General features: G+C 46.3%; 1 protein-coding gene across 2 annotated transcripts in view; it reads left to right on the plus strand.

The window, feature by feature from the left end:
- The first annotated feature begins 1,849 nt into the window (after positions 1-1,849).
- Mecr (mitochondrial trans-2-enoyl-CoA reductase) overlaps positions 1,850-26,962 on the plus strand; it is a 31,965-nt gene continuing 6,852 nt past the window's right edge. For both annotated transcript variants that reach the window (XM_051188960.1, XM_051188961.1), the window contains exons 1-6: positions 1,850-2,073; positions 17,807-17,904; positions 18,660-18,791; positions 21,133-21,276; positions 25,407-25,509; positions 26,474-26,576. In XM_051188960.1, the coding sequence (XP_051044917.1) occupies positions 1,898-2,073; positions 17,807-17,904; positions 18,660-18,791; positions 21,133-21,276; positions 25,407-25,509; positions 26,474-26,576 (756 nt within the window). In that variant the 5' untranslated portion in view covers positions 1,850-1,897. The remainder of the gene's footprint in view (positions 2,074-17,806; positions 17,905-18,659; positions 18,792-21,132; positions 21,277-25,406; positions 25,510-26,473; positions 26,577-26,962) is intronic.

A 26,962-nucleotide genomic window follows, 5' to 3' on the forward strand; every position in this document is an offset into this window, starting at 1 on the left:
TCCTCAAAAGGTTTCTATTCCATGGCAAACTTTGGGACAATCATCTTTGTCCCTCAAAGCCTTGGCTCTCTAGCACTTATCCCTGGCTTACCACATAACCACACTTTGGGAAGCTTGTAAAGATGTATACTTTTGGATCATGTACCTCTCACATAATTCTGTATCAGTAGACCTAAAATAGAACCTCATGTACCAGGCTTTCTTTTAGGTCATCAACCAGCTCCCAAATCATGACAGGAAGACAATATTACTTATGAATGCTGGGCCTAACTTAGGCTCATTTCTAACTATCTCTTTTAACTTAATTTAACCTGTTTCTCATCTACATTTTGCCTCAGGGCCTTTTACTTTCCTTCCTTTCTCTCTTTCTTTCTTCCTCCCTTTTTTTCTTTCTTTCTCCCTTTCTATATATCTTACTTTCCTGCTTCCTCCAGTGTCTGGCTAGGGGCTATCTGGCCCTGGTCATGTCCCTCTGTTTCTCCCTCATGCTCTTCCTTTCTCTTCTCTCTCAAGCCTAGATTGCTCCTCCTACTTTTTCTCTCTGCCCACCACTCCCACCTCTCCTTTCTCTGCCTAGCTATTGATGGTCTATTCAGCTCTTTATTAGACCAATCAGGTGACTTAGGCAGGCAAGGTGAAACAAAAGCAATACATCCTTACATAATTAAACAAATGCTGCACAGACAAATGTAACACATTTTTGCCTAGTTAAAATAATATTCCACCACAACCTCATATGATTTCCATGCACCCAGATTTGAAGTCAAAGGTCTGGCTCCAACAGCAGCTCCTTCAAAAGTCCCAGCCTGCCTCCAGCAGAGTGCTCCTTTTCTTCAAACTGCAATAGTGCATATTCACATGTACACGAAGGTTCAACCAGAGGTTTATTTATGCTTGTGCCCTCCCTCCACCAAAAATAAGACCCTGCATTTTTACAGGTCTACACCTTTTCAGAAAGAGCTTCCACTTTCCTACTCAATGTCTTTCTACAATGAGCATGTTAAAAGATGCCTTCCTCATTGCATTTTTTTCCCTCACATCTGAACAACTTGGAAGTTTTTACAGTGTGTTATCCTGTCCACCATAACATTCTTCTAACATTTCATCCAGTCCTCACAACCATCTGAAATGAGGAGTGTAATTTTCACAGCACTGCTGAGAAACAGTCTCGGAGCTGTACTCACTTGCCCAAGCTGGCTAGCTAGGAAAGAGTAGGGCTAGGATTTGAGCCTGGTATTCCTGCTTCCACGTCAGCTGGGGCAGAGAAGTAACTATAAGTCCCTATGCCCTGGTGGTGCACTCCTTTAATCCCAGCACTCAGGAGGCAGAGGCAGACAAAGCTCTGAGTTCGAGGCTAGCCAAGTCTACAGAGAGAGTACTAGAACAGCCAGAGCTATACAGAGAAACCCTATCTCAAGGAACCAATATAATAATCACGGTGATGGTGATGACCTGGGGATGATGTTGTTCTGGGGAAATAGAGATTTAAAGGAAATGATACTTTAAAGAGCCTAGCACGGTTCTTTTAAGGGTAGGAAGGGGAAACTGAGGCCAGAATGTAAATGACTTTCCCCAAATAAAACACCGCACTGCAAACAGTATTCGCAGCTTTAGGTCAGTCCCAGACTCCATTCGTTGGGAAGGCTGCTTCGGCTGGTTCTGCAACTTCTTGTCCAGGTCCCTGATTTTCCTACCCCACCCCACCCCACTCCCCCACGCCAGGCCGGTAGCGGTTTCACAGAACACCGCTACGGCGCGGAAGAACAGAGTGGCGCCTCATTAAAAGGGCGGGGGCGGGGGCGGGGCCATGAGCGGGGCGGAGCCCAGGCTTCTGGTCGCGGGCGGATGACGTGACCCGGCGCGCCGGGTTCTGCCAGAGCTGAAAGCTGGAGGCGGCATGTTGGTCAGTGGGCGACTGACAGGGGCGCGAGCCCGGGCGCCTCTGCAAGCGAGTCTCCTTAAGACGTGGAGCCTCCGCGGTCCGACCGCCTCCTCCTACTCTGCTTCCTCTGAGCCGTCCACGGTGCGGGCGCTCATCTATGGCATCCACGGGGATCCGGCCAAGGTTATCCAGTAAGAGTCGACGCCCATGCAGGGCAGGGAGCTGGGTCCCTGGAGGGTTTTAAGGAGGGCGGCGGACTGCGAGGCGAGGACAGGGTCCAAAGAAGCGGAGGCCGCCGTCCGACAGACACCGAAGCCCAAGGCGCGCTTGCTAACTCGACTCCGGTGCTTCCCGGCCGCGGAAGACCCGTGAAACACGGGTGCAAGAGGGAAGGGTGAAGTTTATCTAATGATATTGATCGAGGATTGTGACAGGCACTCCTTTGCCTAAGTGGATGCTTTGGGTTGCTTGTCAAGGCAACGTTGGTCCGGGGGGTAGTTACTGGATGTGTTCCCATTGTGCAGATGAGAAAACCGAGGCATGAGAAAGTTAAAACTACTTGCCCAAAGTCTTCCAGCCAGTGAGAATCGAAATTTGAACATATAGTCTAAGTTCTACTTCTTTGTTTATTGTTCGGAGGTGCTCAGAATACTTTTACATCTATTTGGACCGTCAGTTCTGGATTAAATAGTTATTGTTTCCGTTTCATAGGGGTCAATGGACTTATCCGAAATGATAGCTAATTAGTGATTGGAATAGGGGCTGGAATTCACTGCTGGCCCCTTTCTCATGTGAGTTCCCTTCCACCACACCATGTATGCATCCTGGCCTAGATATGAGTTGCTTATACCTGGCGCACGCCTAAAATCCCAGCGCTCCAAAGGCAGAAGCAGGCAGATAGATCTCTGTGAGTTCAAGGGCAGTTTGTCTACAGAGCGAGTTCCAGGACAGCCAGGACTATATAGAGAGACCCTGTCTCAAAACAAACCAACAAAAAAGAGTTGTTTCATAATCCTAGCATGCTTAGGAAAGAGAATTGTGAGTCTGAGACCAGCATGGGCTAAGTAATGAGCCTTTGTCTCAAAGCACACACACACAGTAAAATACATAATTTTTTTTTTTTAAAAAAAATCCCAAATACAATTTAGGAGCTGCATGTGATGGTGCATGCCCAGCATTTGCTGAGGCAGGACGATTGTGAATTTGAGACCAGTTTGGACTACATACTGAAACCCTGCCTCAAAAAGAGTAAGACAAAAATTTGGGACTCACCAACATGCATCTTCTTAATATTATTTTCTCTTCCCTTCTTATGGTCTCCCTGTATAGTCCTGGCTAGCCTGGAACTTGCCAAGTACACTTGACTGACTGAGAATTCACACTGATCCTTCCCTCTGGCCACTTCCACACCCCAGCACTGGGTCCAAAGGTGCCTGCTTCTAATTATTATTATTATTTTTTTAAGGGGTGAGCATTCCTTTTGTTGCTTTGTTTGTTTTTTGAGATAGGATCTTGCTTTATAGCCCTGGCTGGCCTGCCTTTTCCTCCTAAATGCTGGGGTTAAAGGTGTGCAACTCCAAGCCTATCCCCACCCCATTTTTTTTTTTTTTTTTTTTTTTAAGAAACAATCTGGCCTCTAACTCCCAACTGCCTGGATTACAGGTGTAATCTCCCTGTGTTACTCAGGCTGGCCTGGAACTTGTGACCCTCTTGCCTCAGTTTCTCAAGGAGTTGGAATTACTGGTTGATGCTCTAAAGGAGGATGTGGCCAGATGAGTATATGACCCCTAAAGCTTCTGTCTGCCTGTCAGAGCACCTAGCCTGTACTTAAACCATTGCAACACTTGTGTGTTTGTTGTGAATGGAGGAGTTACAAATGCACTGCAGAGAAGTCTGCAGGTGCCTTTTGGAGGAGGACATTAGCTCATTCTTAGCTGATTGGCCCTGTGTGGTGTATTTGTGAAGTGGCCCAGAGAACTAAGTGAGCTTGCCAAACACACAAGTAAGCCAAAGTAAGGCAAAGAGCTGCCTCCAAGGACCCTAATTTCCAGATAGGTGCTTTAACTTTTGCCATGCTCCAGGCAGCCTTCACGGCCCTTTAGACTGACAATTTATTGGTAATCCAGATGCAAATTTTATGAATTTTAAGAGAGGATATTATCATAGACATAGAGACCTGAGAGGTTGACTAACTTGTCTAAGATCAAACATCTTATATTTGATTTCAGAAGTGTGTGTGTGTGTGTGTGTGTGTGTGTGTGTGTGTGTGTGCGCGCGCGCGCGCGCGCGCGTGCATGCGTGTTCTCTTTTGGAATCTGGTGATTGAACTCTGGTCATCATCATATTTATGACTTCCACCTCTGCCAGCTGAGCCATCACCCCACCTCCACCCCCAAGTTGTATTTTGCTTAGAGGCAATGAATTGTGTCAGGGAAGACATTTCCATGAACATTTTGCTGCAATGAGCTCATAAAGCCTTTCTGAGCAGGCCTCCATGTCAGAAATGGACCCAAAAGGAGAACAAGGTGGTGCAGCTCCAAAAGGCTTGTTATTTGTGTGCCTCCCTCTCCTGGGTCTGCTACAAACCAGCTGTTCCTGGCATGTTAGCTGAAGCCGAAGCTCATCTCATTAAGAAGTGCACCTTTTATTGAGTTCTTCCAAGGTGACGAGGAAGGCCTGGATGGTTGAGCAGCTCTGTGCCATGGCCTCCTGATTGGTTTCCTGTTAAAGAGCCAGAGAAACTGACACAGATCTGTCTGTTGGCAGATGCCACCTGGGGGGAGGGGGGGAGAAGACAGCTGCTTTGTCTTCATGTCCCCCAAGCTCAGAACAGGACATTTGTCCGTGGCATTCTCTTCATCCTGGGCTTCCCAGCACAGTCTGTCACCTGTGCTACATTTGGAAATGATTTCCATGCCCCACTTCTCAAGTGCTTAGTAGGACTGGGGTGTCTTGTTTCTTTAAACTCTGCAAGCCTCCAGGTGACTGCTGCCCAGCCGATGTAGAGAAGTAGTGCCTGTAGATAGATGGCCAGGCAGAAGGAATTGTCCCTGGTCTGGAATGACCCTTCCCTTCTGACTCAAGTTCAAGCAACTTTCTTTGCATGTGGGCTGAGGCCTCTGACCAAATTCCCTTTGTAGTCCTATGTGTTTATATTAACCAGGAGTCTGGAAACTTCAGAGATGGCCATAGCCATTGTCCTCTGTGAAGAGCTCTAGAATCTGTACCACAGAGGTTCTGGAAATCATGATGTTCTTTTGTGTCCTGTCCCCCCACACATACACTCTAGGGAGTGTCCCCTCAGATCTTTGCTGTTCTCTTAAGTCCCGATGTGAAAATAACTCATTTATTGAGTACCCACGAAGTAGCAAGCATTGAGCTAAGTTCTCTACATAGACTTGGTATTCAAATGGGACTGAGGTTATTGTAGCTCAGAGTAGTGTTCTTGCCAAGCATGTTTAAGGCCCTGAGTTCAATCCTAGGCATCACAAGTCACCATCATCAAGTTTGGTACACTCTTCCCAGTCTAAGAGATGAGGAAACTAGGTCTCAAGAAGATTGAAAGGCTCTTGTCCAAAGGACAACTAGAATGTACCTGGTTAAAAGTACTGCATGGGGATAGGAGGCCCCCGTGGAGACAAAGGCTGGAAGAAGTGAGATATCCACTCCGCCTGCACCTGTTGCACTGACCACGCCCATTGGGGCGTGGGGACAGGTGCGGGTGTGACCTGGGAGGACTAGGTCTGGGTCATGGACCCCAGCTCTCACTCTCTTACTTCCTGATAGAGACAGAGAGCATCCGGAGGCATCCTTGGGATGGGAACATGCGGCAGTGAGCTGTTTCTGGTGTAAGTGATTTCTCCCCAGATAAACATACATCAGCCTATTGTTTCCCAGATTCTTATTTACCAGGCTTTAAAGAAGCAGTTGCAATCATCGAAAAGGGTTTTTCAGGATGAGGTGGAGTATAAAACTAGGATGATGACAGGTTAGAAGAGAAAGTGAAATTGCAGCTCATTCAGTGACCCGGAGTTTTCTGTTCTGCCCTGGGATGAGGGAGGTACCAGCCTGTGACCTCTTTCTGCATCCAGCTTGTGTGGTCTCCTAAGATTACATCTGTAATCTCGACACTCAAAATAGAGGCAGGAGCATCGGAAGTTTGAAGCCAGTCTTGGCTGTATAGTGAGTTTGAAACTAGCCTACAGTCTTAAAACACCAAAAGAAGTCTCCAGCCCCCAATGTGGCTTCTCATCAACCAGCTGTAGGATGAACTCATGCTGGGAAGACTTTGGTCATTATACCCTTTCTGATTTAAGCCAGATGGAATCTAAGGAGGCCCAGGGTTTTATTGATAATTCATTCGCATTGTAGAGTGCTATTTATTCTGAATTTTGTTTTGTTTTGGGGTGTGTGTGTGTGTGTGTGTGTGTGTGTGTGTGTGTGTGTGTGTGTGTGGTTTTTCAAGGCAGGGTTACTCTGTGGCTTTGGAGGCTGTCCTGGAACTAGCTCTTGTAGACCAGGCTGGCCTTAAACTCACAGAGATCCGCCTGCCTCTGCCTCCCGAGTGCTGGGATTGAAGGCATGTGCCACCACTGCCAGCTCTGAGTTCTTTCTACACTTGATGTCAGTGTTGTTTGGTTGGTTTTTGGTTTCTGGATTTTGGGTTTTGGTTTTTCAAGACAGGACTGTGTAGTCCTAGCTGTTATGAGCAGTTTTCCCACCAGCCTGGTTCCACAGCAGTATCAGCTCCAAATAACACACAGAGACACTGTATTGGATATAAAGCTGTTGGCCTGTTACTAATGTGTCTTATTGGCTAGCTCTGTCTTAAATATTAACCCATTTCTATTAATGTAAGTGTTCCCATGTGGTCTTATCTTACCCGAGAGAGGGTCTGGACTGTCTTCTCCCTCAAGTCTCTACATGTTGAATCTCCTCCTACCTCTCCCTCAATCCTCCTTGTCTCCTAGTCCCGCCTATCTTGCTTTCCTATTGGCCAACAGGGCTTTATTCATTAACCTATAAGAGAAACATATTTACAGAATGACATCTTCCATCATCTCTTTTCTGTCTAAAATAAAAAGAAGGGTTTTAACTTTAACATAGTAAAATACATAACAAAACAGTTATCAAATAAGAACTATTGTTAACAATATTTAGTCCATTAACATTTAGCAAGATTTAAAAAAAATATTCCATTATCTATCTTATCTTTGTGAGTCTAAAATCTTATATGTAACTTATCTTTAATCCTAACTAAGGAAAACTATAACCATAACTATCTGTCTTCATCTCCATCAAAGACCACAGAAAGATAATATATAAACTTTAGAATTGACAGAGACAACTCGCCTGGTCAATCACCTGAAATTCTTCTGTAATGTTCCATCATCAGCCCATAGACCATAGTGTGTCTGGCAGATTCCTAAGCAAAGCAGGAAACTTTAAACTGTCTACCTGTATTGGCAGTTTGTCAGTCACTTTTCTCTGTGTCCTGCAGAATGTCTGGCAGGCTCTTCCATGAAGCAGGAACCCATCTTGTATCAGCAGTAACTTTACTGTGGATCCTTGCATGCCCAGTTTATACAGCATAAAATCAAACAGTCCAGACAAGAGCAGCATCTTGCCCAAATGGCTAGTCTTGCCATATTGAAAGCAAACTCCATAATGAGTTTCTTCGATGTCCATCTTCCTTTCTGACACAGGTGGTGTTGCCAGGAGCAGTTGTGCTTCACTGTTAAGAAAAACCCTAAACCATTTTAAATGCCATATTCTGTAGGTCTTTGAAAGGTTTGAAGAATATTTATCTATCTCAGATATATCTGTGTATATCTAGAAAACCTAACTTAACTCTAAGTTTTGACTGTCATAGCTAACTATCTATAATCTGTGCTAAATTACACATTACATTTTTAAATGAGCTATATAAACACAATACCTAAACAAGAGGAGAAATATACATATCACAAAATGAACCTTAAATTTGTATCAGTAAATGAAAATCCATTCCAAAACACAGTACTCATTCCTATATCATAATCCCCTTTTTACCTTTAAAAAGAGATTGGTTGTGATCATTAACCATTTATAACCAACCCCATATAAATGAAAATAAACATTTATAAACAACATTTGGGAATTTGGCATTGTTCTTTCCAAACTGCTTCCTGCTGGTAGGGGGTGCTGTCTTGGGGATCCTAAGAAGACTCAGAAATCCTGGCTATAGTGGTCTGCAAGGCTGCCTTGTTCCAGATGTTTTGAATGTTGGATCACCTGGGACACTGTTTCAGGAGGTCTTGCTTGATCAAACCATGTTAATCTGGAAGGAATCCACAGCTTTTTATTTTCTGTGGAAACAAAAATAGAAATTCTTTTCCCCAGTAGCCTGTCCTTAGATTTAAATTTTGGAGTCAAAGCATTTTTAAAATATATAAATTGGATTAATTTAGCAGCATTGATAATCAAGTGTATTGTAGCAATTATTCCTTCCTTAGCAATTGAGCAATTTAAAGACAACACAATAGCATACAGTATCAATACTCTCTGTGTATTTCCCATTTTTATGTGGCTTTATTTTATTACTTTATTTCTTTTACTTCTTTTTTTTTTTTTTTTTTTTTTTTTTTTTTTTTGAGACAGAGTTTCTCTGTGTAACTTTGGCTGCCCTGGAATTCACTCCATATACCAGGTTTACATTGAAGTCACAGAGATCTGCTTGCCTCTGTCTCCTGAGTGCTGCAATTAAAGGCGTGTGCCACCACACCCAGCTACCCTCTCTTTTTTTTTAACCACTTTATCCTGTTTCTTTTTCTCTCCCAAGCCTATGTATATTTTAAAACACACTGTAAATCTTTAGAGTTTTTCTTTATCTGAATCTGTTTTTACTGTAAATCTTTATCTTTTTTTAATTTTTATTTATTTATTTATTCATTTTTTTTGCCATAAGTCTTTTATCTTGTAAACAACAACATTGCTAAAATGAAAGCCACAGTTGTATTACCCACTATCTATCAAACATGGCAGGGTGTATGTTTACCGCCAGAACTGAGAGCTGTGCTCACCACCTTGGTCTTTGCTGCGTCCAGCAGCATGTTGCCAGCTTGGAGATGTGGTCATTGCCAGCTCTCATACACACCATTAAGATGTTAGCAAAGCTCTTTAAAAGCCTTGCGGTTTTTTTGCTGCTATGCTTTGTCAGGAAGCCTCCCTTAAAGGAACCACACAAAACTCTGCTTGTCTCTAGCAAAACAGAGCCCAACTGAGAAAAATTCTGTTACTAAGACACCTTGCTTGTCTCTGTTCTTTTGTTTCTACAACCCTTTTTTAAGCTTTTGTCAAGTTTTAAGTGAAAGTTCTTAGTAGCCACGTTGCAGGCGCCATTTTGTTATGGGCAGTTTTCCCGCCAACCTGGTCCCCCAGCAGCATCCACCCCAAATAACACACAGAAACACTGTATTAGATATAAAGTTGTTGGCCTGTTATTAGCGTTTCTTATTGGCTAGCTCTGTCTTAAATATTAACCCATTTCTATTAATCTAAGTGTTCCCACGTAGTCTTATCTTACTTACCAGAGAGAGTGTCTCAATCTTCTCCCTCAAGTCTCTCTAACATGTTGAATCTCCTCCTACCTCAATCCTCCTTGTCTCCTAGTCCCACCTGTCTTGCTTTCCTATTGGCCAACAGGGCTTTATTCATTAATCAGTAAGAGAAACATATTTACAGAACGACATCTCCCATCACCTGGCTGTCCTGAAACTCACTCTGTAAACCAGGCCGAGCTCGAACTCACAGAGATCGGCCTGCCTCTGCCTCCTGAGTGTTGGTATTAAAGGTGTGCACTATCACCACCCAGCTGATGTCAGTGTTTAAAATTCTGTAGGTAATTTGGGTTTTAAATCAGAATTATAGTATTTGTTTTAGTGACATTTTGGTTTGGTGTTCTGTCGAGGGCTTTTTCATAGTGAAAGAGGAAAGAAGTGAACATAGTGTTCATTGGTACTGGGAACTAGCCAGCACTGGTTCTTTCAGGGGCAGGTAGGTGCTGGGCCCTGAAGAGTCAGAGACAGGTGATTTATATCCCCCCCCCCTGCAAGGAAACCCCAGTCTAGTCCAGGAGTTAAGCCACTGTAGCCCAGTGAGGGAGGTACTGTGATATGTTCAGAGTGTAATAGGTACCCAGAAGAGGGCTGCCCTTGGGAAGTCAGAATAGCAAGAAATCCAAGCCCATTGGGAGATGGGGTAATGCCATATGAGAGGAATGTCCTAAGCAAGAGAGTCTTTGGATTCAGAAGCCCTGAGGGCCTCTATACCTATTGCTGCCTGGCAGGAATCTGTGTAGTAACCGACCCAGAAGATATTAAGCTGAGGTCATGCATTCACACTCATACTATAGTGTGGAGTTCTTGCCACGCCCCACTGGCCTAGTTATCTCAGAGGTGAAATGTGGCAGGCAAATTGCATCCCACAGTAGGACAGAAATTTTCTCCCCATCCTGAACCTCTGAGAGATGCTGTCACTTGGTGTGGCTCCCAAGTCACATTCCTGTCTATCCTATTACATATTTCCTGGCCTTTCCCACTCAGGGTGTATTCGGATGCAATGAACAGATGACAAAATCATATACTAGCTCCAGATATTTTGTTGGGACTACATGCAACATCAGTACAAGAGCAGTAGTCCACACTCCAGTCCTTCCTCTGCCATTGATCTTTAAGGTGAAGAAATCATTTGGCCAATGTAGTGAGGTAGTCCTCAAGATCAGCAGTGGTGATATGCATACTCTCGCCCAAGCTTCTGTGCCAATAACAGATATTCACAGCCCCCTCTTCTGTTACCTAAAATCTACAGGCCCTTATTTTATAGTTCATTCCCTCCAGGCAGCATGAAGCCTCATGTTATGTAGCTTTCTGTCACAACACATTCATGAGACTGCTTAGAAAATAGTTAGACCACACTGGAGGTTGCAGTCAAGGAGTAGTGCCATTGCTTCTAGATAGGAACATGCACCAAAACCATGCACCTTAGCATGAGCCAGAGAGGAAAGGACGAGGTGCCCCAGTGACCTGAAAACCTCCACCTAGATTCCGTCTTACTCACAGTGCCCTGGTCACCAAACCTAACACAAGAACATTTATAGTCAGAACTATAGCAGATCCCTCAGCATAACACTGCAGCCAATGGAACTGAGGAATAACTCTTCATTTCTAGTCATCCTCAGACAGTTCTGAGTCAAGCAGCCGCTGGTCTACCTGCTCCAACTGCTTGGGATACTGAGGCAGGAGATCTGCTTGAGCCCAGGAGTTAAAGGTTAAGTTGGGCAACATAGTGAGACTCCTCCCCCCACACACAAAAGTTTGGGGTGGTGGAAATTATATTTGATGATTCAGAAGATGAGTCCCAAGTGGAAGGTGGGCAGGATCACCTTGAATCAGGAAAGCCAGAAGAGGCCCAACAAGGCTGATGAGTGACAAAGAGCTCTAGTCCCTAAGAGTCCAGGTCTCCTTTAGATCTTTACCAGCTAAGGCCACTCATTCCCTGCTAGGGGTCACAAGCCAGGAGCTGAGCAACCATCTCCCTCCCACTCGTGACATGTGCCCTGCTTGTTAATTAGTAAAATCCCTGCACCCCAGGTACTTCACTAAGTCACAGAAGGCAGCTTGTTGATTGTGAGGACCGCATACAGACTTGAGGAAAGCCACATGAGGTGTCAGTTACCTTTGCGTAGTGTTCTGTGAGGACACACATTCCTAGCTCACGTGCTGAGCAGATGGGAAGTCTCTAGTCAGTGACATGCTTTCAGTTGGATCTGTCTGAAATTATTTGCAGTGATGGAGTGAAAGATGAAAGATAAGAACAAAGGTGGCTAATTAAACATGGAAGGCAGGAGAGAGCCCTCGGTATTGCTGGCTGCTGTCTACCTTACCCAGCAGATAGAACTGAGCCAGTCCCGGGAGACTGGGCTCCTTTTTCCTGTCTCAAAAGGCTCTTTCTTCTGCCTGCTTTTGTTTCCCTTGTACTTCATATGGTATCACAGGTGTACAGCCTGAGCCTCAAAGGAGCCATTGTGACCTTATCCAGCCTGGGATCTGTCAATTGAGACAGTGGCAGCCCTCAGAGTTGCCTGGCGCCGTCATCAGACTCACAGGGGAAAAATGAACAGTACTGGGGCGGCGACTTGCAATCTATCCAGGTTGTGTTTGGGTGCATCACTTGAGCTCAGCAACATAGCCATCATTTCCTTTGGTGAAGTAAAAAAGAAAGAAATGAAGGAAGGAAGGAAGGAAGGAAGGAAGGAAGAAAAAAAGAGAAAGAAAGGAAGGAAGAAAGAAAAAAAGAAAGAAAACAGAAACAGGACAAAAATTGCTATCACGGCACTGGAGAATCAGCTCCTGGAATTCAGGCCCAGCCCTATATTCCTTCTTGTCTCAGCAGCGGTATCCTTGACTACGCTGTTAGAGCTGTCTGCAGGAACAGCCGCCGCATCTGTGGTATTGATGGCATTCCATGGGGGCAGGCTGGGGCTGGTCTCCCTGATGAGATGCAGCTGGACCAACACAGCTCACCCCAGGTGGGTAGCAAGTATCAGGCCTGCCTCCACCACCACCCACTGGTGTGTGCAGTTTCCACTTCCCAGACTCTAATTTCTGCTTTGCCTGTCCCTACCCACCTTTCTGCCCTCCTTCGTGAATCTCAGCTAGACTTCCCAGGAGCCATATAGAACCAGGAACAGTTTGTAGTCCAGTGTCCTGCCTGCTATCTAGAGGTAGGCTAGTTTGTGAAAGTCATGTTCCAGGCAGGGTAGCTGGACCAAGCCACCTGGGTTCCTCTACTGCAGGACTTCTCAGAGCCTTTCTGGTGCCAACATGCTGACTCTTAGGGGATCTGTAGGCAGTTTCTCAGATGAACTGAATCTTAGGGAAAGATAATGTCTCCTAGGAGATACCAACATGAGACCAGATGTAGGCAGTGCTCAGCCTGAGCTTGGAGTCTGACTTAAGAACAGGCTTGCTACTTTTTTCTTTTAATTTCTTTCTTTCCTTTTTTTTTTTTTTTTTTTTTTTTTTTTAAGCCAGTTAACCTAGTTTCTTAGCTTCCTCCCTTTTTAAAATCAGAATGATGCCCAGAGCATAAGCATTGGGAAGGCTAAGCAACCTGTGGATGCAGAGTGACGAGCTTAGGAAGGTTCAGCTGTCCTTTTGTTGTCTAGCCTGGTGGCCAGAGTTCAGTGTTAATCTCTAGACTCCTCCCACACAGTGGGCTGGCAGTTCTTTATGTCTGATGCTCTTTATGTCTAGCCAGAGCATCATCTGCTGTCCACCCCACAAGTTCCGGCATCAGACTTCAAATACAACACCTTTGTGCCTACTGTGAGCTCCCTCATCCTTCCTCTTCATTTGCTCAGCTAGGAATCCAAACTGAGCCTGGGAATCATCACAGACTTTTCCCTCCCTTGACTTCCTAGGTGTTTGGCACTTTTTAAATTTATTATATCTTATGTGTATTGGTGAGAGGGTGTTGGGTCCCCTGGAACTGGACCTGCCATGTGAACTGCCCTGCAGGTGCTGGGAAGTGAACCTGGGTCCTCTGGAAGAACATCCAGTGCTCTTAAACGCTGAGCCATCTCTCCAACCCAGATGACTGGTGCTTTTACCCTCATTCTCTCACAGGAGACAATTTAGTCCTAGATACTTGTTCATCACTTAGGAGAAACTAAGTCCTCCCTCCCTCCCTCCCTCCCCTCCCCTACCTCCTCCTGGCCTTCCCTCCCTCCCTCCAGGTGATAAGTAAAAAGGGTTTCTGGGTGTCAGGTCTGAAAGATCCAGACCCAAACTCCTTTCCACAATTGCAGGAAGCTCTGAAAACTGTTTGGAGGGAAACTAGTTTGCCCCTCGTATCTGGTGTGAATATTCATGCCTCTTGCTGCAGGAGCGCCTGACTGGAAAGGAGACTGCCCAGCCCCTAGGGGTGTAGATAACTCACGGTTATGAACTCTGGAGAACTCCAGAAAAGGAATTTTGAACCCATGTCTTGATCAATTTAAAAGCAGCCACGGGAAGACTTCATAAACTAAGACACATTGATCACCATGAGATGGTCTTAAGTGGCATAGTCACCCCTGCTGCAGAACAGAAGGGCTAAGAAAGTGACCATTGCCAGCACCAGATGTCAGAAGACATCTGGGGGGAGGTAAAGTTTGATCTGGGTCTTGAAGGCTGAGTTAAATTTTTATTTCACGGAGAAGCTGTGGAAATGAAATTCTTGGCTGAGGGAGCAGTGTGTAGAAAAATGTGCAGAAAAAAAGAAAAGCTATGTCTTAAGCAGCTTGAGCTCCTGGGCTTTGTCGTCTTACAGGAAAGGTCTGATTATCTGTCAGAATGCCGGAGAAGCAGTGGGATAACACGAAGAGGCAGCTAGTCCAAAAACCGATTTGCTCAGGGCTGGAATTTTCTCTGGGATGCAGACTTAATACATAGTCCCAGAGAAATAGCACTGATGGCTTCCCTTTGAGGTCTGCTGGGGAGGCCTTAGCAATATCAACCTCCTTCCTTCCCCTCAGCCCGGTACAACAAGAGTCAACCTCTGGGCCAGGTCAGGCCAGGGCTCATTTCACAGCCTGCTGCTTGGTTTGGAATCCAGCACTTACCAGGCGGACTCTGTTACCATCCTACTGCCAGGTTCAGATCAGATCAACCACCTACCACTGTCAGCAGCCCCGAGCGAGTTATTTACCTCTTCTGCGCCTTTGTTCCTCAGCTATAAAGGCAGAACAATAGTCTGCAGCTATTGAAATAGGGTAGAAGCTGGCCTATAAAGCACTTGGCAGGGAGCCTGGCTGGTGAACACTCAGTAAGTTGCAGTTATTATTGTAGGGAGGAACCCTCCCTACTCCAGCTACACACACACACACACACACACACACACAATCCTTGGCACCACCACCTTCCTTTTGCAAAGCTTTTTCTTCTGTCCCTGTCCTTGGCTTCCCACTCTTCCTAGTTAACCATTTTCTTAGCTGACTCTTATTTTGTTTTTGTTTTGTTTTTTGGGACAGGGTTTCTCTCAGTAGCCCCTGGCTGCCCTGAAACTCACTCTGTAGACTAGGCTGGCCTCGAACTCAGAGTTCCACCTGGCTCTGCCTCAAAATCACTGGGGTTAAAGGTGTGCGCCACCACCTCTAGCTGATTCATAATCATAGTGAGACTTGGTTTTTCTTCATGGGATCATGACATTCCAGGGGTTCCTAGCTTGTGTTCCCCAGATTCTCAGAGGTTTTTGTAGGCTCTCAGGACCCCCAAGCTCAGTTCTGGATGGTGGACAACCATGTAAATCAGTGTGAGCTTGAAGCCGTCAGTTTACACTTCATCATCTCAAGGATCTGAGCCCCCTACTACTCATCCCTCACAGAAGGGTTACATCTTAAAGCTCTCAGCACAGCCTGGTGGAGAGAAGAGCTCAGGTGAGCTTGCCTGTTTTTCCTATTAGTATAAAACATTACTTGAAAAATCATACTTTTAGCCCAAGATCATGCCTTGGGTCTAATTAAGAAGGTGAGATTTCTGCAGGAGATGGGTAGATTACCTCAGCTTAGTGTGGGGCCACTGTGGCAGCATGCTGGGAGCCTCTGACTGGCAATTATATAGGATTCTGCTAAGTAAAAATGAGGAAAATTATTCCTTTGTAGATACATTGGAGCAGAGAGGCATTGCAGGCCTGGAGCATTAAGTTTCAGGAAAGAAACGGAGTTTGCAATTATTGAGAAATCACAGGGATCCACTGGTATAGTGCAGTGACCAGTGCTGTCTAGTCAGCAGGTGTACTAGCTAGTTATTCGTGAAGGTGACACAAGCTGTGGTATAATCTGAGAGACAACAACCTCAATTGAGGAATTGCTTCCATAAGCTCAAACTATAGAAGGCAGGCTTGTAGGGCACTTTCTTAATGATCAATGTGGGAGGGCCCAGAACATTATGGTGATTCTAGGTACTATAAGAAAGCAAGCTGATAGGCTGGAGAGATGGCTCAGTGGCTAAGAGCACTGGCGGCTCTTCCAGAGGATCCGGGTCCATGGCAGCTCACAACTGTCTGTAACTCAGTTCCAGACCTTGCACAGGCATACATGCAGGCAAAACACCAGTGTACGTAAAAAAATAATAATAAATCTTAAATAAGATTGTAAAAAGAAAGTTGAGCAAGCCAATAAGCACCCCGTGGTACCCTTCCATGGCCTCTGCAGAGGTGATGGCTCTGCAGCTAAGGGTGTAGACTTCTCTCCAAGGACCTAGATTAGCTTTCAGCATCACATTAAGCAGCACACGCCTGTCTCTTAACAGCTCCAGCTTCTGCAGTTAATACACATTAAAAATTTTAGAATAAGGCTGAGTGGTAATGGCACACGCCTTTAATCCCAGCACTTGGGAGACAGAGGCAGGCAGATCTCTCTGAGTTTGAGACCAGCTTGGTCTACAAAACGAGTTCCAGGACAACTAGGGCTACATAGAGAAACTGTCTGAAAACAAAACAAGATAATAGAATAAAACCCACTTCTGTTTTTTAAGACAAGGTTTCACTATGTAGCCTAGGCTGCCGTCGGCCTCCCAAGTGCTGGAATAGGGATACACCACCATACCCACCCAAAAAAGACTTTTTATAGCAAAAGTCCCCTCAAAGCCTCCTGGGCTGTGTGTGTGAGAGAGAGCTGACCCATGCAGGCGTGTATGGGAGCCAGTGTTTGGCAGCAGGGCATTTTCCTCGGTTGTTTCTTCATCTTTGAGACATGGTCTCTCATGGAACTTGGCGCTCAGCTCACATTTTCGCTAGCCTGACTGGTGGCTTCAGGATCTGCCTTTCTCTGCTTTGCCTTCAGGGCCACTGTGCCTACCTTTTCTGTGAGAGCTGAATTCGGGTCCCCATGCTTGCACAGAAAACCTTGAGAGCTGTTAGAGGGGGGATATAGTTCAAACCTTCATCACAAAGCCTAGCCAGCACAGAGAAGAGATTTGCTTTTGGTGCCCAGCTACCTTGTGGCAGAGCTAGAACCGACGTCTCCATCCCATCTCCCTGGGGTGTGGGCCACTTCATAGGTACCTCATTTTCTGCACTAAGGGAAATGTCACCTCTGCCTATGTGTGCTGGAGCCAACAAAGACACATGGGTAGAAGTCGGGTCTGACCCAGAGTTTCCCTATCGAAGAATTTCCCAGATGTGCCTTTTTAGAAGAACCACCTGGGGTACACTCACCAGGTGACATTGGTCCATGCATCAGCAGTGGCCGCATTAACAGTGAGTAACTGCATGATTCTTAGAACCAAGCAGGTGCAGGGGAACCTATGGCCAGCTCAGCAGAGGCTCACTAATATTTGTAGTGGCATCTTGTTTTGCCAGCGGACTTAGGGTAGTGGTCACACCTTAGGGCATGGCACAATTGGGTGCCAGGTGATGGTGGGTTTAAAGGAGTCCACAAATATGCAGATGAATAATTAATAGGTATTTATTTGAGGAATTCTCATACAATGATGATAAATAACTGCTACAGTCCTACTCCTGGAGATGCAGCCTCTGCCCTTCAGGATGCTCTGACCACCACCCAAAGAGAGCTCAAACTAGCTCCCCATTCCTTATAAGGGTCACGTCCACACACCTGAAGCCATGCCCTAAGGTGTGGCCACCACCCCAAGTCCACTGGTGTTACAAGATGCCACTACAAATGTTTCTGTCCCTAACTGAGCAGTGGCACTAAGAGGCCACACAGTTAGTGTGAGCCCACACTCTGTGCTGGTCCTTGAAGTACCTCTTTTCTATCAGAACAAGATTCCTGGGTAAATGTGGCAATTGAGATGTGTTGCTAACCTACATTGGGGAGACAGTTTGAATAGAAAACATGTAGACTTAGTTGGTTACAAAGTCTTTCTGTGTCTTTGTGTTTAGACTGAAGAACCTGGAGCTCACTGCTGTGGGAGGATCTGATGTCCACGTGAAGATGCTGGCAGCCCCTGTCAATCCATCCGACATAAATATGATCCAAGGTAACCTTGGTCTCTGGAGCTTATGGTAATTGGCTCAGCAGCTGCCTCCTTTCTGTTTCTCCTCGGATAGGGCATGGAATTCTCAGGATTAGCAGTGGCTGTCCTGTAGAGGAGCTGTGTGCACCCAGTGTCACACTCTCTGGCCAGCCCCTGAGCATGAGGCTCTGTGAGTTGGGAGGACTGAGGTAGTGGTAGACCTGCCCCTCTGAAGAGCCTGTGACATTGTGCATTCCTTTCTTAGTTGAGCTTACTCTCATGGTAACTGTGTATCTAAAGAGTATCTGCTCCCTGCAAAGACAAGGAAGCAAAAGACCAGAGCTTGGCTAGGTGGACAGATAGAGAGTATAAGGCCCTGGTGGGCTCAGATGTGACTGTCCCCAAAGTCTGGGCCCTCCACTGTCAGCCTAACCTGGCAGCGTGACTTTATTACTTCTCTGTTGCTATGATACAACACTATAAGCAAGGCAACTTACAGAAGACAGTTTGTTTGGGCATAGGGTTCTGGAGGGTTAGAGTCTGTGACAGCAGGGCACAGGCAGCAGGCATGGTGGCAGGAACAAAAAGCAAGCACTGGGTATGGAACATGGCTTTGAAGATTGAATCCCACCCTCCGTGACATACTTCCTCAGCAAGGCCATGCTTCTCAGACCTCCCAAAAGGGTGCCACCAGCTCAGGGCCAAGTGCTCAAATATATGAGTCTATGGGTGACACTTTTATTCAAACCACATTTACCCTCTGGATTCTTCTCTCCCAGGGAACTATGGCCTCCTTCCCAAGCTGCCTGCTGTTGGAGGGAATGAAGGCGTTGGACAGGTACTAGCAGTGGGCAGCAGCGTGTCTGAATTGAAGCCAGGAGATTGGGTGATCCTATCAAGTGCTGGTTTAGGTGAGTGTTCCCAGGTGAGAGCAGTCATTTCATTCCTCCAGATGCTAGTTCATCACCCCTGGAGATGTACACCCACTGACTAAGTGTGCCTGGGCAGTGCAGGATTCATTGTCAAACTCATAGGCCTGTCTCCAGTAGCATGGAGTTGAGCCAAGAGAGCAGAATCCTGTTTGCTATGCTCTGGAGGGACATACCTGTGCATCTGTCTCCTTGGCTCCATGTTGATTGGAGCTATGAGCTGATTCCTTACATCCTTGAATCTCTGCTGTAAGGTGTGATGCAGATAACAAATATGGCTGGCCTGCCTTCCAGAAGGCTCAGATCTGACTAAAGTGTCAGGAAGGCAGGACCTCAATAAAGGGAGATCCCTGAGGCCGCAGGAAGCAGAAGGCTGCTCTGCATGCATATGTGTGAGACAGACATTCATGAGGAAAATTCAAGCAGACTGGAAGAAAGTCTGTTAGAACAGGCTGTTGGTGGAAGTTGCTGTTAAGCAGAGATGAGCTGAGGGCATTTCCTTTGGAAGAAGTAAATTGAGCCGACACCAGGGTGAGCTGGGAAATGGAAAATCCAGTGTAGCCCTAGCCGAGGATTTGCCCTCAGAGAGGTTATATAATGGGAAGAAGGTTCCAGAGGTAGAGTGGGGCCACATGGGGTAAGGCCCTGAAAAGCCAAGCTAAGGATAGCATTTCATTTATATATGGAAAAGAGTCATTAGAGTGTCCTGCTTTTCAGTCCTTATGTTTTCAAGGCATGTCCATTATCCAAATGGATCTCCATGGGAGCCACAAGAGGGTAGTGTTCCCCGAGATGGGTGAGGTGGCCTAAGGTTAGGGACCCCTCCCCCCAGAGAGTGGAGTCGAGACCAGAGGAAAGGGTTAGAGAGCTTTATTACAGTGGAGGCAGGAAGACAGCAGGCATGGCACACAAGAGAAAACAGGCACCTCTCCGCCTGTCTGTTGAGCCCTTATTAAGGCCCACATGAGAAATGCTTTCTGCCCAGGATGAAATGAGCTTGGGACTGAAAACAGCTTCATTCTCTCAAGCAAGCTGAAGAAATAATTAACCCATATTTTGTTTCTGTTGGCGTTTGTTGTTGTTGTTGTTGTTTGTTTCTGAGACAGGGTAGACCAAACTGGCCTCAAATTGAATCTACCTGCCTCTGCTCCCAAGTGCTGAGATTAAAGTTGTGTGACACTATACCCTGCCTTTTAATAGATATTTTAAAGTTTTATTTAATGTGAATGGGTGTTTTATCAACATATTATTTATGTGCTGAAAGCATGCAATACCCTTGGAGGCCAAAAAAGGGCATCTGATCCTCCGGAACTAGAGTTAGAAAGGGTTGTGAGCCATTGTGAGTGTGCTGGGAATTGAACCCAGGTCATCTTGAAGAACAGTGCTTTCAATAAGGGAACCATCTTTCCAGCCCTTAATGTAGAAGAGGTTTCTTTTCAGCCTGGTCCCACAGCCCTTAGTCCCAATTAAACACGCAGAGGCTTCTATTCGTTACAAACTGTTTGACTGATGGCTCAGGCTTCTTATTGGATAGCTCTCTCTTAATTATTAACTCATTTCTATTAAAATATGTATTCCACGAGGCTGTGGCTTTCCTGTAATGCTCCAGCACCCTTGTTTCTATTGGCCTTTAACTTTAGGTTGGTTAAGGGCTGTTCTGAGTGGCCCCAAACAGTGGGTGTTTGAGATAGCAGATAGCTAACTGAGTTGAGTATCTCAGATTTACCATTTAGCTCCTCCCTGCACCCCAGCTTTTGACCAGGAAACTAACAACACTTACTGTTATTAATTTACCCTTAATCTTTGGGATCAGTTTGAGGCCCCAATCTGCTCTGTTCATTCATTTATGCAAAGTAATGATAAGCAGTTGAGGATTACATGTGGAAATTTTAGTGTTTGAATCTTGGGTTGAACATTTTTTTAGTTTACCTCCCCTGATTCCCTAACACCTTGTCTGGTAGGATGGCAGACAATATCTACCCAGAGCAGCATACGAGGAGCTGAAGCTTGGGAGGCAAAGTTTGCTCAGACTCAAACGCAAAGGGAGAGAGTCCAGTGGAGTCTTGTCTCCCATGTCTCCCATCACACTTCGCCAGCACTCTTTGGCCACTGACTTAGTAAGCCTAACTTAAGCTTGCTTTATTATTTTACATCACCATGCATGTAACTTTCACGAGGACTCGAACACCACTAGCTTTTCTCTTTCCTCTTTCCAAGTGTTGCTCAAAATCTTCTCCCCTTGAAGCGTTTGTACCAAGGAGGGTGACCTGGGGTTGTTTGTGCAGAGGTTCGTCCCTCACTCCCCTACCTCATCCTGACTCAGGAACCTGGCGGACTGAGGCTGTGTTCAGTGAGGAAGCACTGACCCGAGTCCCTAAGGACATCCCTCTCCAGAGTGCTGCCACGCTATCTGTCAACCCCTGCACAGCCTACAGGATGTTGGTGGACTTTGAACAGCTGCAGCCAGGTAAGCACCTACAAATGGAGAAAGCAAGCCCAGATCTCCCCACTGGGGAGCAACCCACATCCTGGTCCAAAGAACTTGGGAACTCACTGGCACAGGTGGTAGAGGGAGGGTCCCTAGGGGCAATGACAAGCTCTAACCAGAGTAAGTCTTATGGCTTTAAGTAAAAAGATGTTTGATGGTTTCCTAGAAAACACTCAGAGGACATACTGTGAGAAGTGCTAGTCACATTCCCCAGAGCTGGGGCTAGAATGCTGTCACCCAGCAAAAATGTGTTGAGCTATGCTAAGCTTTGGGGACACAAAGCCAGGGGAGACAGACAGTGTCACTGTTTTCAATAAAATGCTGAACTCGGTGTTACTAATTCTGCTCAGCCCTTCATAGGGCATGTACTCGCATGAGCGCCTTTGCCGGCATCATCCCATGAAGTGCATCACATCCGAGCAATGCAGAAGGGCTCCTGGGAAGGAGCTAAGAACTCAAGCCAGCAACCAGGGCCTGAAGCCAGGCACCACCTCCACCAGCTGTGCGTTCAGCACTCACATCCCTGTTTACCCATAAGAGAGAGAGTAAAGGGGTACCAGAGTGCATGGGTCACTGGAGTGCGATGTTTAGTCTTCCTTTCACCAGTGAAGGAACAAAGACCCAGGGAGGTGAGCCGTTACATGAAGTCACTCAGCAAGTAAGCAGCCAGAAGTGACACTCTAGTTCCTCTGAAAGCAGAAACCAAGCAAGTCTTGGGGCAAACAGTTCATGTGGGAAGTCATCCCTAGAAGCAGGAGTAAGGGAACGGGGCAAGAAAGGACAGAGGCATAGCCCATTAAGGCCAGTTAATGCTGTCATCTCTGTAATCCCCTAAGGATCCTCATAAGACACACTGGGGAATTAACCCTCCAAAGACAGAAGACCGGCCAGCCAGTTTGGTTTTGTTGCTTTGGGGGGTTTTATTTCCAGTTTTAGGAGTAGAATCTGGGACCTAGAACATGCCAAGCAATCACTCTATCATTCACCTATGCCCCTAGCCCAGCCCTGCCTTCCCCTCTGTGTGAAGATCTCTCTGCATATTACATGTCTGTGAGCCAAATAGGGCTGTAGAAATCACCTACCACTCTTCTCTCCTACCAGTACGGAAAGTGAGGCCAAGAGCTACGGGACTATGATAAAATTAGATAGCCACTGACTAAGGCATTCAGACACGGCAGGAGGAATATTAGGTGCCTTTGGTGGAGAAAGCCAGGGGTGATGAGAAACTTCTGCTAGAGTCCTAGTACAGTAGACACTGGGTGCCTCATCTCATGCCGTGGCCCTGAGGCCACTCCTGATTAGGGCAGCCCTGTACTGGACAGAGCTGGGCATTCTGATGGCACCCACTATAAGTGCCTCCAGCCTACGTCTCTACTTTGCTGCCTCAAAGCTGATGAAGCCAAACAAATTCATGACCTGACCCAAATTAAGAATAAATGTCACACTGTTCACTAGAACACATAATGAACACAGATAATGGAAGCCAGTTTGGCAGCCCAGTACTTGCTTTCACTGTCTTTGTTGGTGTGTACTCCTGTACTCCTCAACTCTAACTGAAACAAATCAGTGCTGCTGGCAACCTATACAGTTGGTTGAGAATGTACTGTGAAGGACAGACTGGAACCTTAGCCAAGGCAAATGGGCATTCTTGACCCAGGAGTCTGCCTCTAGCTATAGCCCATTCTGTACTGACTCTTTTTTTTTTTTAATTTTTTAAAATTTAAACTTGAAACAAGCTTGTTTTACATGTCAATCCCAGTTCCTTCACCCTCCCCTCCTCCCCTGTCCCCCATCATCACTCATCCTATCCCCTTTCTGCTCCCCAGGGAGGGCGAGGCCTTCCATGGGGAATCTTCAAAGTCTATCATATCATTTGGAGCAGGGCCTAGGCCCTCCCCCTATGTGGAATGGGCTCCCAAAGTCCATTCGTATACTAGGAATAAATACTGATCCACTACAAGGGACCCATAGATTGCCCAGTCCTCCTAACTAACACCCACGTTCAGGGGGTCTGGGTCGGTCCTATGCTGGTTTGCCAGCTATCAGACTGGGGTCCATGAGCTCCCCCTTGTTCAGGTCAGCTGTCTCTGCTGTCTCTGTGGGTTTCTCCAGCCTGGTCTTGACCCCTTTTGCTCATCACTCCTTCCTCTCTGCAACTGGATTCCAGGAGTTCAGCTCAGTTCTGCTTCCGTTAGCTACTGAATGAAGGCTCTAGAGTGTCATATAAGGTAGTCGTCAATTTCATTATCATGGAAGGGCATTAAAGGTAGCCTCTTCACTGTTGCTTAGATTGTTAGTTGGGTTCATCCTTGTAGATCTCTGGGCATTTTCCTAGTGCCAGATTTCTCCTTAAATCTATAATGGCTCCCTCTATTATGGTATCGCTTTTCTTGTTCTCTTCTATTCTTTCCCTGTCTCAATCTTCCTGTTCCCTCGTGCCCACCTCTCCCCTCCTCTTCTCCCTTTCTCTTCCTCTTTCTCCTAACTCCCTCTCCCCTCCCTCCATGCTCCCAATTTGCTTGGGAGATCTTGTCCCTTTCCCCTTCTCCGGAGGACCATGTATGTCTCTCTTAGGGTCCTCCTTGTTTCTAGCTTTTCTGGCAGTATGAATTATAGGCTGGTAATCCTTTGCTCTATGTCTAAAATAGGGTCCTCCTTGTTTCTAGCTTTTCTGGCAGTATGAATTATAGGCTGGTAATCCTTTGCTCTATGTCTAAAATCCATATATGAGTGAGTACATGCCATGTTTGTCTTTTTGTGACTAGGTTACCTCACTCAGGATGGTTTCTTCTAGTTCCATTCATTTGCCTATGAATTTCACGATTCCATTGTTTTTTCCGCTGAGTAGTACTCCATTGTGTAAATGTACCACATTTTCTCCATCCATTCTTCAGTCTGCCTTTTAAAACCAGGTAGTGTTTCCCAGTCGGCAGAACATCTTCCTGATCGCTTGACTTCAGAGATGCTCTGGTAGGAGCTCTTGGGCCTCCTGTTTGCTAGGGAAGTCAAACTGAAGTTTGAAGAGGACATGATATGGCCTGTCTGGTTTTGTTACAGTCAGTCATTAGTGAAGCAGGACACACATCCAGCTCCATTGTGTTCCAGAGTTCATACTTCCCTGCCTCCCCCACTGATGAACTACAAAGCTAAGCCTGGGCTTTGACCACAGTCATTCTGTAGGAGTGAGGGTATATATAGCTCAGTAGTAGAATATTTGCCTGGCATGCTCAAGACCTAGCATAACAGCATAACAAAGTAAAAGCAAATATTCTATAAGGCCCTGGAGCTTCCTATTTCTCCAATATGGCTCTTATCCATTTACTAAATAATACAGAGAGGAATAAGATAGAGCCCTCCCCCAGGACTACAGGTGATTGATAGATATGGAACCATGTACAGCTACAGATAGGACACAGTTACAGCCTGAGCATTGATTGAAATACCAAAGAGCCCTTTAGGAGCATGCAGGACGGAACCCCGGAGGGCTTTATGAAAGAAGTCACAGTCAAGCAGAACTTGAAACACATGACCTCAGCGTGGGCCAGTAAGATGACTCAGCAAGCAAAGGTGCTTACCACCAAGACTGACAACTTGAGTTTGACCCCTGAACATCTGCAAGCTGTCCCTCTGACCTACACACATGCATGTGCATGGACATACACAAATGCAACTTAAAAAAAAAATGGCCCAAACAGAGAATAGGACATAAAAATTAGGAAGTGGCCCAGTAGTGATGGCAAACACCTTTAATCCCAGCATTTGAAAGGCAGAGGCAGGTGGATCTCTGAGGTCAAGGCCAGCCTGATCTACAGAGCTAGATCCAAAACAGCCAGAGATACACAGAGAACCCCTATCTCAAAAAACCAAACAACAACAACCAAAAAATTAGTTTTAAAAATTAGGAAGATGATCAAGGTCAGTCACATGGCAGGGCTGAAACAGAGTGGCCAAGTCCTGAGAAGCATTTTGGGTATGGTACAATGTGGGAAATATGGAGTTCAAGGTCTGAGAAGGCTCCACTGCTGGGTCCCACATTGCCCCAGAATCCCAGACTGAGAGCCCTCAACCTCCTCCAAGCCTTCAGGGCTTGACTTGAATCTCTTTCACAGGGGACTCTGTCATCCAGAATGCATCCAACAGTGGAGTGGGGCAAGCAGTCATCCAGATCGCCTCAGCCCTTCGCCTAAAGACCATCAATGTGGTCCGAGACAGGTATTGTGGGGAGGAGGCCTTTCCACCTTATGTCCCGGTGGGTAACCACATCTCCACCAGATGGCGCGCTTGCGTAAGCATGAGTGGCTAGCTGCTGAAGCACGTGCATTCCACCAGGGCAGAGAAGTCCCTGTGAAAATTTGAAACAGACATGTCAGAAGGAGGTCGAGATGGTCCTTACTGAACCATCAAGAGTAGTGAAGACTTGGTTTAGGATAACCCTGACTTTCAAAACCATTTGAAGGTTTGGGCTGGTCTTGAGGTATACTGTTACATGCACTCTCTAGCCCATGGTCTCCATCCACTTGCATTTGTGCACTAAACACAGCTGTGAAGGAGGTGGGACAGGCTTGTGATCTCTCTTACAGATGAGGAAGCTGAAGTTTTCAAGAGAGGAAGCAGCTTACTCAGGAAGACACAGCAAGTCAGTAACAGACCTACCTTCTTTCCATTCCCCTCCAGTCCCTTTCAGCTTCACTGTGCTCCAGCGGGGCCGAGTCACTCGTGGAGTCCCTTCTTACTATTGCTACTTACTTCAGCCCCTGACTCTGCAGTGGTGATGCTAAAGTGATTCTGTATGCCTGGACCAGAGTCCAGGGCCACTCTGCACTGGAGTGTGTTTGCATGATGCCCTGCGTGCTTTGGAGAACAAAAGGAAAGAAAGTACTGTCTGAATAGAACTAGGAAATACAGAGGCTCTTGCCTGGGCACAGGTAGTTGTAGCATGTGTGCACTTGTCAGGGTTTTCAGATTGTCTCCCAGCCTGCCTCTGGGCAGGGAGGGATGGCCAGTGGGGAAATGAGGCCAGAGCTGGTGGAGCATGATTGAATAATATGGCTGGACCTTGCTTGATGTCTGGCTTAACCTCAGTCGCAGGTCTCAAAACAGAAACACGTGTTCTCAAGGCTTGAGGGAGGGAAGTTAGGCAGTGTGACCAAGGTCCCTGGTTGTGTTTGGTTTTCAGACCTGACATCCAGAAGCTAACAGAGAGACTGAAGGACCTGGGAGCTGACTATGTCCTCACAGAGGAGGAGTTACGGATGCCTGAGACAAAAAACATCTTCAAGGTACCCCGCCAAGGGCTGGGGAGGTGCTTAAGCAGTTAAAAACACTTGTTGCTCTTGCAGATAATCTGGGTTTGAGCCCCATGGTGACTCACAACCATCCATAACTCCAATTCCAAGGAATCAGACACCCTTGCCCTCTTCTTATCTCCGTGGGCTCTAGGCACACACATGATACACAGACAGACATGCAGGCAGAAACATTTACATCCACACACACAAAAGAAAATAAAAACAAGGTACCCAGCTAAAGAATACTGCCCCTCCATCCTGTGTCATCCCGTCAGTGGGAAGTCTGGGGCTGTCTCCTTGCTCTGCTCTAAAACCACCTTCTCTTCTGGAAAGGACAAAGTACCCAGACACTGTGAAGGAGGCAGAAGCAGATAGAT

The sequence above is a fragment of the Phodopus roborovskii genome, unplaced genomic scaffold (assembly GCF_943737965.1).
Source record: "Phodopus roborovskii unplaced genomic scaffold, PHOROB, whole genome shotgun sequence".
In the NCBI taxonomy this organism is placed as follows: domain Eukaryota; kingdom Metazoa; phylum Chordata; class Mammalia; order Rodentia; family Cricetidae; genus Phodopus; species Phodopus roborovskii.